The sequence below is a fragment of the Daucus carota genome, chromosome 3 (assembly GCF_001625215.2).
Source record: "Daucus carota subsp. sativus chromosome 3, DH1 v3.0, whole genome shotgun sequence".
NCBI classification, from domain to species: Eukaryota; Viridiplantae; Streptophyta; class Magnoliopsida; order Apiales; family Apiaceae; genus Daucus; species Daucus carota.
This window is the reverse complement of record NC_030383.2, coordinates 16,598,968-16,610,681: the sequence shown is the minus strand read 5'-3', so window position 1 is coordinate 16,610,681 and position 11,714 is coordinate 16,598,968. Positions and strand designations below refer to the sequence as shown.

The 11,714-nt window shown below is 36.7% G+C and overlaps 1 protein-coding gene and 1 long non-coding RNA gene across 8 annotated transcripts; both read left to right on the top strand.

Moving 5' to 3' along the window:
• Positions 1 to 1,553: 1,553 nt before the first annotated feature.
• LOC108211552 (uncharacterized) lies at positions 1,554 to 6,709 on the top strand. 7 transcript variants are annotated; one of them, XR_010290480.1, is made up of 8 exons: positions 1,555 to 1,772; positions 2,050 to 2,102; positions 2,566 to 3,372; positions 3,646 to 3,699; positions 4,114 to 4,574; positions 4,664 to 4,746; positions 5,044 to 5,534; positions 5,902 to 6,709. It is a non-coding gene; the product is annotated as an uncharacterized LOC108211552 (long non-coding RNA). The 7 variants fall into 7 exon arrangements; XR_010290477.1 differs by having other exon boundaries at positions 1,554 to 1,772; positions 4,664 to 5,534; XR_010290479.1 differs by having other exon boundaries at positions 4,114 to 4,746.
• Positions 6,710 to 6,977: 268 nt separating this feature from the next.
• Positions 6,978 to 11,024, top strand: LOC108212326 (probable disease resistance protein At1g15890). Its single transcript, XM_064088912.1, has 3 exons — positions 6,978 to 9,897; positions 10,177 to 10,629; positions 10,880 to 11,024. Exon 1 carries the CDS (start codon positions 7,153 to 7,155, stop codon positions 8,875 to 8,877), a length of 1,725 nt encoding a protein of 574 aa, XP_063944982.1. The 5' UTR covers positions 6,978 to 7,152; the 3' UTR covers positions 8,878 to 9,897; positions 10,177 to 10,629; positions 10,880 to 11,024.
• The last annotated feature ends 690 nt before the right edge of the window (positions 11,025 to 11,714 follow it).

The following is an 11,714-nucleotide window of genomic DNA, read 5'->3' as shown; positions in this document are numbered from 1 at the left end:
TTTGCATCCTCATACCTTTCATCTCGTAAAAGATTGCACTTTTTTCGTCTATTTTGACCTCTACCGTTAGTAAAACGAGCCTAGATCAGTAATTTTCATTTACGTTCTTAAGTTGTTCTTGAATATCAAATCAAATTGCAACATGTTATTGACATCCAATCTTCAAGTATGAGCAACCAAATTGAATCTCAAGCCCTATTCTATCCATATCCATCATTAAAATAATCAAACAAACAACTATTGATCAGAAATTTAAAAGCGAATAATTAAATATTTAATATGGAACCCTAATTATCAAATTTTAAAATTGATCTTTGTTTGACTATCAGTAATATGGTTTTGATGATGAATATGGATAGTATACGGCCTATGATTCAATTCGGTAACTTATACATGAAGATTGAAAGTCCGTAACATGTTGAAATTTGATTTGATTCTCAAGAACAGTTTAAGAACAGAAACAAAATTTACTTGTTTACTTGTTTGACTAACGGTAACAATCAAACTTGACGAAAAGGGTTAGGGTTAAAAATGGGGCGGGTTCGGGGCGGGGACTTCATTTCCCAGCCCCGCCCCACATAATTTTTTCTTGCCCCATCCCCGCCCCATTCCCCGCGGGGATTTATTTTTAATCCCCATCCCCGCCCCACCGGGGACTTAATATAATTTCGCCCCGCCCCGCCCCGCCCCGCTTCTATAATATTACACTTTAAATAATTATTTTAAAATTAAGTAATTTTTTCCAGAATTTAATAAAAATATACGAGACATGTATATTAAAAGCAAAAAACTAATGATAATAGAAATCAAACAGACATGTTATACATTGTAAAATTATAGTTTTGTGTATTAAAAATAATAATATTAAATATAATAAATATATTATATTAAATATAATAAAAATATTATATTAAATATAATTATTTATTTATATTAAATATATGCGGGGCGGGGCGGGGAATCCCCGCGGGGATTCAACAAATACCATACTTGCCCCATATTTTGGCGGGGGCAGAAAATCATTCCCCGTCACTGCCCCATTCCCCATATTAGCGGGGCGGATCTGCCCCATTCGGGGTGGGTTAGGGCGGGTTCCCCATTTTCCCCACCCCATTTTCAACCCTAAAAAGGGTGAAATCTGTTACGAGATGAAAAGTATGAGGATGTAAACTGAATTTTGTCACACTACGTTACCCATTTTGCATGTATCCCAAATCAAGAGGATGCAAAATGCTAATAAGTCTAAATAGTTTTACATTTTTAAATAATATTATATAAAATCATATAAATAAATATTATTTAAATATTTAAATATTCATTAATTTACACTAGATTTAAGTATTTTATTTTATTTCATATAGTTTGTGCTCATATACAAAAAAACACATCTATATTTTTCCTGTTATCTTTCAAGGAGTGTTTGTCGATTAAAAAATATTTTTTCTCGATATAAATATTTAAATATAATTTTATTTGTAATCTATATTTTTGTGTTTGACACTAAATTTAATTATTTTATTTGATATCAAAAAGAAAGGAAAATCACTATCTATATTTTTGGTGATCTCTCTCGAACCTTCCGGGGGATTCTGCAAACGTCGATACATACAATGACCCGTTGATATATGGAGCTTTCTCTGCTGCTATCTGATTAATTTTGTAACCTCTCTTTTGTACCAACGGAGTCAACTAATTGTTACCACTCGAATCTTCTTGTTGTGTTTATGGAGCCTTTCTCGACTCTGCGATTCGGCTCATTTGACGGCAGATAGGTATTTCTCGTTTTTCGGCTTCATATTAGGGCTCGCTCGAGTCTAAATTGTGAACATTTTGTTGATTTATTACAAATACATGATTTGAATCGTTCACGTTTCGAGCCGTAAAAATCAGTGGTTTGTTTTTGAAATTCTACCTGAATTTCTTTTACTGAATCGATGTGTGGATATGTTTATATGTGTTGTATGATTTTAGAATTAACTAAAGTGGCATCGTTAAGCTGTCATTCACATTACTTCTGTTATGATTCATATATTCGCGGGATAATTGCAGTAAACAATGAAGAAAATGCTTCAAAAGAGGATGGAGGTCAAAGGCTCTAATTGGTAACATTCACTTGAATATATCTCACTCATTAAATGTTTATTTAGTACTAGTACTATTTTTCTTGTTACTTGTTTGTTAGTTTTAGCGAATCTTGGAGAACTAATTCACTTATGTATGGGATCTGATCCGGTGCAAATAGTTGCAAGTTAGAGGTTAAGCTTCAAATGGCATCTGAATCGTTGCATTTAAATCACAGCCATAATACGCATATGCACAAGTGTTTGCTATGTGCTTATATTTATATCTGTGTGTTTGTCTATGGCCTACGTGTAATACGTGTATCTGTATGGGTGTGGTGTAAGAGAAAAAAAAGATAAGCGCAGGAATGCCAGCATCTTTGATTCAAGTTAAATATTGATTTTTTAAGATGTTTAAACAATGTATGTGGCAGGCTATGCTGTATTGTATTACATCAATGCTATGATGTTTAAATAATTAATACTTACTCTATTTATGTTTCAGATGCGTGCCGGAAACAGGGTGTTCAGATGTATATTCCTTCTGCTCAACAGGATCGTCCACCTTATACATCAACAAGTTTCCAGACTAGCACAATAACTTCCCAAGCTTACATGGTCCATCTGGGGTATTCGTCAGTCACAAATCAGTTAGGTCAGCCTGACTCCAATATATATGCGCATTTGTCCCCATTTCCAGTTCCACCTAGTGCAATACCACATTCAGGCCATTCTTACTCAATTCTATCCCCAGTATTACATTTGAATGGAAGCACCGAACTGATGCATCTTTCCCAAGTGCTCAACGGGATCCTCAATGGACTCAAAATGTATATCAGATTCCATCTCATATTCCTCAATCTTCACCACTTTCACCTGGACAAGGATCTTCCAGAGGCCTAGTTTGGCTACCATCTCCTGCTGGGGTGAGGGGTGTTCAACCTACTTCACAACCGTACCTACCCCTATCATCTCCCATGATGTATGCACATGCTTTGGGACCAGTTGCACATACATCGTCAGCCCTAGTCCTGTCTCTTCCAACTCTACCTCCTCAAGTACCTGCACCCCTTCCACCTTCCTCTCTACTAGGCGCGCCCTATGCTTGTGTAAATCATTCTGCTATTCTCCTTCCTTCCACTCACATTAATCAATATTCGTTCAATCCAAGTTCAAGACCAGGCCTTCTTGATAGTATGAGAAACACAGGTGTATCTCTTTTAAATACTGATTCAGACGTTGATATGGAAGGTACATGCACTACATTGTGCCTTTCTCTACTCTGCGATTCGGCTCACTTGACCGCAGATAGGTATTTCTCATTTTTTGGCTTCATATTAGGGCTTGCTCGAGTCTAAATTGTGAACATTTTGTTGATTTATTACAATACATGATTTGAATCGTTCAAGTTTCGAGTCGCAAAAATCTGTGGTTTGTTTTTGAATTTCTACTTGAATTTCTTTTACTGAATCGATGTGTAGATATGTTTATATGTGTTGTATGATTTTAGAATTAATTAAAGTGGCATCATTAAGCTGTCCTTCACATTTCTGTTATGATTTATATATTCGCGGGATAATTGCAGTAAACAATGAAGAAAATGCTTCAAAAGAGGATGGAGGTCAAAGACTCTAATTAGGTAACATTCACTTGAATATATCTCACTCAATAAATGTTTATTTAGTACTAGTACTATTTTTCTTGTTACTTGTTTGTTAGTTTTAGTGAATCTTGGAGAACTAATTCACTTATGTATGGGATCCGATCCAGTGCAAATAGTTGCAAGTTAGAGGTTAAGTTTCAAATGGCATCTGAATCGTTGCATTTAAATCATAGCCTTAATAGTTAATACACATATAACAGAAGTGAATTTGTTGCAATTTAGGGTGAATTGGTGAGGATTTTTTCTATTTCTAGCTTACACGTCAATTTCAAGCATTTCAGGTGTCCTAACAGTGTTGCTTACTTTGTTCTTTGATGTGTATATGTATGTGTATGTATTATTCAGGTGTGTATCTATGTACGTGTGTAGGATTAATTATGTTCGAAACAGGTATTCTAATTAGGGTTTGAAAAAGGTATGGATACGAGGGGGAGCAGTAGGTTTTGTGTGGATAAGGGGAGCAAATCTGCTAACAGGGCAGCATGGAACGCGCAAAAAAAGTACAGCCGTTATATAGGCCATGTTCTTTTTTCCCTTCTGCGGCTACTTTAAAATCTCAGCCCTCCACTCATTCATGCAACGGTTCTGATTCATTTGTTACTTAAACTCTAATTTCGTCTGTTTACAACAGACCTGCTCTCTCTATGTGTAGGATGACTCTTTTTTAATGATGTGATCATTTCAACATTCTAAATTCTTAATCTGTTTAAATACTTAATAACTTAAAAGTACTTATTGTGTTTGATAGAACATTAAAGACTAATGATGGCTCACCCCGCCAGTCAATTGATTCACCTTCCAAGGCATGTGTTTGTGTCCGCCCTGTTTTCTGAGGGGCTGACTAGTCAATGGTTAGTTGTCAACTTGTTGTGAAATTAGATTGTCTCGTATTCCTTATAATTTCTGTGATATATAAATAAGACTGCTTTGGTGACATAAGTGTCCACTCTGCAATCTGGATTTCCGTCATTCGGAAGAAAGCAGTCGAGAATGCGTTCCTTGCAGGGAGAAATCAACCCACCGGTAGATTTTTGACAGTCTTGTAGAGACATAATCTTGAAGCGAGATGGTTTGCAATTTTTTATTAATGATTCTGCTAATGTGTCATATATTCTGTGGCTGGTCTAAGATTTTTCGCTTCTTTGTGTATATAGATGCATGCACTTACTCTAGTGCTAGTTGACATTTGTCATGTATGCCTTGTATTACTCATATGATTAATTGTGTTTCTTGAATCATATGAACAAAAATATCCGGGACTTGTAATTTTTTTCAAAGTGGTGCCAATAAATACTGAAGACACAAACTCTGTGCTTGTAGATGATATGACTCATATTAATGAGGAACAGGTCATTCACGCGAACCTAGATGAACCAGAGATGCAGGATCACCCTGCAGATGATCGTTTCTATGTACAAGTCGATGAGCCTGCAGATGACAGTCCTCCGCTGTTAAGCAACGAGTCAAATTCGATAAGCGGAGAAGAATCTTATAATTAGTATATTCACAGTGATAGAAACTCCGCTGCTCCGGATGTTAAGATTAGTGCAATCAAAGCAGATGAAAGAAACAAGAATGGAAGCTTTGATTCAGGAAAACATTTCAAGGCTGCAGTAACTAAATTTATTAAAAAGGTCCTCAAACCTTTTTGGCGAAATTGTGCCTTGGCAAGGGTGGTTTTCAAGATTATAGTCCGGAAAGCTGTTAATAAGGGCTTGGGTTCTCTGAAACCACACCATATACCAAATTCACAATTGCAGATCAACCGCTACATTGAATTGTAGCGGAGTAAATTGACCGCTCTTGTGATGGTATACCTTCTTCCTAATGTTTTCTTTTAATTCGTAAATTTTGGTTGCCATATGAACCTGACAACCAGCATTATCTTAACATAATATTATATTTTGTATGCTGATATAATGTGATTTACTTGGGTCTGAAGAATGTTTCTTGAGCATCATGTCAACAAATGTGGTGATATTCATATCTAAGTGGTGGATTATTGTTACATTTTATTTGGACTTCAATCAAAATTTAATGAGATTTACATCAATAAAGACTTTTACTTGAAAACTTTCTATTTATGTATTAGTGTAACATTTATCAGGTATCATTTATTATTAGAGTCACTTTTTTGTCTGGCTTTGTGGTTTGAATCAATGATTCTTTTTCCTGAAGGACGGACTCAGCGCTGCAAAGTGATTAAAGACAGCAAATCAGCAGTACAGTTACCAGCAGGCTAGAGATCAAAGACAGCAAATCGGCAGTACCGTTACCAGCATCTCTAGCCTGCCGGAACTTCTGATTTAATATAAGACGGGGACGCCTAAGTACCTGTTTTGAGCTTCAGTGCTAAAATTGGGCTACAGTAATTTGTATGGTTCAATGATCATACAAGTTCAAGAGATGGTCCAGTTCAAATGATCATACAAGCTGTTCAAGAGATGGTACAGAGGTACAAGTTTGAGCTTCAAGTTTCATTAAGAAGAAATAGGTCTGAAGTTATAATAAGACATTGATCAGCGGAACTGCTGGAAGGTGTTTCTTTCCTGGCGATACTCATAATTTGAAGAATGTTCATTAGGTGATAGTTTCATACTTTAGAATACGGCATTATTAGTGGATGAGGAATCCCTTGAAGATAAGATCCCAAATCTTAATCTTGCTTCAGGGGGTCGCATTAATAAAAAACACTAACAGGGGTCAACCTCCAGTTGGACAGTAATCACATGCAAGGAAGATGCATCTGCTGTTCTCTCTTTTACTTGCCTCCGCAGATAAAGAGCAGGTGAGTCTGCTTGTTGCAACAGAAGAGCCTCTCCCACCGGGAAGGAAACAAGAGGTTGATTTTCCCCCAAGTAGACAAATAGGGATTGATGTAATTTATAACCCTTATGAATATGGATGTGATAGATGTATTCCAGTATCATGTATAATGATATTCACAATGTCGTATGGGAAATCTCAATCACATGTGTTCATAAGCGATGCAGGATCTATTGATGTTCCGTGCACGGATTGTATTATATTTTTAAATTTAAGAAACTATAATTGCATGAGATTGTATTATAATCATTTTTATGTTTTATAATACATTCTCTCAGACAAGATATCATAATTCTTTCAAATAAACACAGGGCTGGTGTAATCGACAGAACCTAGTGCTCTTGGCCTGTATTCTCTATTCATTTAGGTTTTATACTAGTGAGTGAGCTGAAGATGGTATAGTTTAATACAAAGTTCTAACACGCTTTGGATCAATGCCTAACAATTTACTCTCACTCCATGTTATACATTTTTACTTGCCAGCTCTCATTCTTTCTTCCATCTCAAGCAATAATCGTTTGTCCTGTTTTCATTTCATTAACATAAATTTCTCATAATTCTGCAACTAAGTGATAATTTAAGGAGCCTAGTTTAGATAAAATCATGTGTAGTCTATCTGACATTCCAGTTGTGGGAAAAGCTGTGGACAAGATTTCGGTGGTCATTGTTGAAGCTGGAACTCGTGGACTAGTTCACTTGTTTTGTTATAAAGGCGTTGTGAAGGATCTTAAAGCCACAAAGATCAATGAGCTGCAAATTCAGGAGGAGAGTGTTGCAAGAAAAGCTGCTGCAGCGAAAAATAATGGCCAAATTTTGTTGAAGCATGTGGTTGATTGGCAGGAAAAAGTGGTGGAAATTAAAGATCAAGTGAAAGTATTTGTGGAGGAATATGAAAACAGACCGTCCTGGTTGTGCTGTTTTGAAGCTCTGCGCATTCCTGATCCTGTCACTCGTTTTCGACTGGGGAGGAGTGGGGCTAAGATGTCCAAAAGGGTGGAAGAACTCATTGAATCGGGGAAAGAGCTGGTCCATGAGGATATTGCACAGTATCCACCTTTTGAGAATGTTCCTATATCAGGTGGCGACAGATATTACAACTTTGAATCGAGGAGAACTGCTTATGGGAAGATTTGGGAGGCCCTGGTGAAAGAAGATGGATTCTCAGTACTTGGTATTTATGGGATGCCAGGCGTGGGAAAGACCAGAATGATGGAACAAACCTGGAAGGAAATTAAAGAGAAGGGGGTCTTTGACAAGGTTGCACGGGCTAATTTTGGCAATGGAAAGTTGGATGTAATAAATATACAGGAGCAACTTTCTTTCCATTTGGAGTGCCATCTTGAGTCGAAAGATAATGAGGAGTACAGAGCTTTTCAGTTGAGGAATAGTATAATGAATGGAGGTAAGATTCTGTTCATATTAGACGATGTTTGGCGTTACATTCCATTAAATCGAATAGGGATTTCATTTGATGAGGGTACCCCTGGTGGTTGCAAGATTCTCTTCACATCTCGAGCACAAGATGTTTGCTTGAAAAATAATTGTAAAGATCCTGTCAGGATTGACACCCTGACAGCGGAGGAAGCATGGGAAATGTTCAGCAATGTCGTTGGTTCGTCTAAAATTTATTCTCTGCTTGATAAGACATTGGCAATGAGAGTATGCAATAAATGTGCACGACTTCCACTCCTTATTGTAGCAGTTGGAAACTCTGTCGCCATTATGGGTGAGTGTCAGTGGAAGGATGCCCTTGATCTTCTGGAAAATCACAAAATTGAAAAGATTCATGGAATAGAGGGTGATATATTTGCTTGTGTTGAACTAAGTTTCAATCAGTTGCACGAAGATGAGAAGATCTTTCTCTTGTTATGTTCATTGTACCGCGAGGATGCTGAGATTGATAAAAGTTTGTTGTTCAAGCTTGCAACAGATTGCGAATTGTTGGAGGGCAAAAGAGACAGAGTTCATTCCATTGTTCAAAACCTTAAATCATCTTCTTTGTTACTTCCTGGTAGAAATGATAAGTATATCAGACTGCACGACATCATCAGAGATGTAGCAAGATCTATAGCTTCCAGACAAGAATATGCATTTTTATCTATAACATGCAACTCATGGTTGCCGAATCAGAGTGCTTACAGTACTAGGAAAGTAATGTACTTAAATTTGGAGGTGGATAACGTTAGTTCACCCGATGATCTGGTGTGCCCAGACTTGCATACCTTGTGGCTGCAATCAAACTTTCATAGCCAGCAACTTTCAGATAGCTTCTTCAAGATGTTCCCCAATCTTAGATTTCTGGTTATCCAAAAATGTCTTTTTCAATGAAGCATTTTTCTACCGGATCCCTGGAAAAACTTCATACACTAATCCTAGATCACTGCACTTTACACGAGTCATCTTTCAGCATTGTCACTAAAAATCTCAAAACACTCAGGTTTTGGGATTGTTCTTTCCCTGCAGGCCCTCTAGTTTTACCAGAGTTGAAGTTTCTTCGGAGGCTAGATGTGTTGACTCACCACAAAGTAGAAATGATGCCAAATTCTCTGTCAAGTCTGTCTACCCAATCTCGAAGAACTGAATATTCCAAGTGGAATAAAATTTCGCGACATTGAATCAGATAGAGGGGAGCATATCTATGCCGAGCTGAGTAAGTTGACTCACTTGAAGGTTTTAAAGATTAGTTTAAAATACTCCCAGTCTTGTCCTGATGAGAATTTCATGCTTAATTTACTTGATTTTAATATTATTGTGGGTCAGAGGTACCCGGATATGGCACCAATACAACCTAGAGACAGTGATTCTTCAACAAAATATTTTGTCTGCTGTGACACTATAGTAGGAGGGGGGAAAACTCTGGCGGAAAGAGCTGAAAATTTGTTCTTAACAAATGTGGGTACGACAAATCCTTTTATTGACAACAACAAAGGAGCATTCAAGGATTTGAGAGTACTGTATATGGAAAACTGTCACTACGTTGAGAATTTAGCAAAAATACCTGGAGAGGAGAGCAAGCACATCCAACAACTGACAGCATTTTCCAATTTAAGTGTACTAAACATTGTTGATTGCCGGGGAATGACTTACCTGTTTTCCGCTTCAGTAGCCCAAGGTCTCGTGCAACTACAAGTACTCCTGGTACGTAATTGTCCAGCAATGGAAGTAATCATAGGAAGTGAAGGAACAGATAACAAGAAGGTCATAAAATTTGCTCAGTTGAAATCTATTGTGCTAAAAGCTATGCCGAAGCTCAAAAGCTTTTACGGCCACAGGAGGTATATAAATTCAACTACCACAGAGAGTACTGATGTTTCCTCTGTTCATCCTGCATCTCTTTTTGATAAAATGGTATGTTTTCCTCGCATTATCTTCATTTCATCTGTTTATGACAGATTGTCTCCTTTACACGATTTAATAATCTAACTACAGGGATTAAATCAAACTATTAGAATAATAGCTTTTTATATAATAATGTGTAATCAGAGTTGTTAATATCACTGAAATTACTCAATTCATTTGGCCTGCTGCATATTTTTTAATTTATCTGATGCGTATTTCTGTTAGTGTAAAAAGTTGTGCATAATACACATGCAATTATGTAAACAAAAATGTGGAAATTTGCTACAGGTCGTGTTCCCTTCCTTGGTAGAACTGAAGATCATCATGTTGAAGGTTGCAAGTGATGTATGGGGGGAGAATGATCACGAGAACAAGTCATTTTGTCAATTAAAATTTCTAAAAGTTTCACGTTGTGACGAATTGGAAATCATTTTCCCACTTTCCATGTTGCATAGGTTAAAAAACCTTGAAAAGCTAGACATTAAATTCTGCAGCAAATTGAGAAATGTAATGTCACCCTGGATTGCCAGAGATCTTGTGCATCTTAAGGTAATGCGAGTGAGAGGGTGTGCGATGATTAAAGAGATAATCGCAGCATCCGGAAGAAGTAAACAAGAAACGGATGATGAAATCGTGTTTCCTGTTTTGTTGTCACTAGAACTAATTCATCTGCCAAGCTTGATCAACTTCTGGTGTTATGAATCTTGGGAACCAAAGAACGAGCAAAGGCAGCCACATAAGGTACATTTGATCCCGTTCTATAATTCTTTAGATTGTGTTTGAGAACATGCAACTCATTTCAAAATTTGGATTTCGAATTACATGATTTGAGCTGTCTTTTTAACTTCTCAACTTTATACTAGTACTTGAGTGGCCTGAACCTTTTTTTTTTGCATCCAAACATGTCATTTGCTCAAATTCAAAATTTCAAATAAAAACCGGAATTTTGTCCTGCGAAGTTGACATGATGAATGGGATATGACTTGCACAGGTTACAATCCCTAAATTGATGGGATATGAATTCAGTGATCTAAAATATAGGTGGAAAGAGATAGAGCTCAGCAAAGATGATTCAAGTTCAGAAGTTAAATGCTTTCAACTAAGCTGTGATGGCGAAAATGAAGCTTCATCTGACAGGCTTAGAGCATCTCCAACCGTACAAAACCCTTGGCTAAAAAATGAGTTGGCATTCCAAAATTAAAAAATATAGCCAACGTCTTGAAAAACTAGCACTCCAACCACGTGAACCTGTTGTCTATAATTTTAGCCAACCCCCTATGGATGGCTAAATTTGTCGAACCTCTACAGGTCTGTAAGAAAATCTGTAGGAAGATTGTACATCATTTATTACCATATTGAACTGATATATTCTATTTTAACAATTTAAAATATTAATAACATACTATTTTTAAATTATAGCCAACCGGTATAGCCAATACCATTGAAGCAAAATGTGTTACAGGTTCAGCAAATTTTACATAATATCTTACAGGTCCAATTTAGCCAACGATTATAGCCAACACCGTTGGAGATGCTCTTACTGAAATGACACAGTATAGAAAACTTGTCCTTGAGTAACTATCAACTGGTGGCATGGGCGAACTGGTGGCATGGGCGAGATGATGGGATGGATTTGAACATTTGCACCATGTTTATTAAAAATGCTCTAATTCGTTTCCTCGATATAATTTTTACAAATTATGTAATCTAGAATCATTAAGTCATGATTTTCTGCCGAAGATCATTATATTTAAAATAATTAATTGACCGAGAGGGTTTAACTTAAAAAATTGCGAGTTAAACCTCTCCGTAAGTATTGCAAGGAC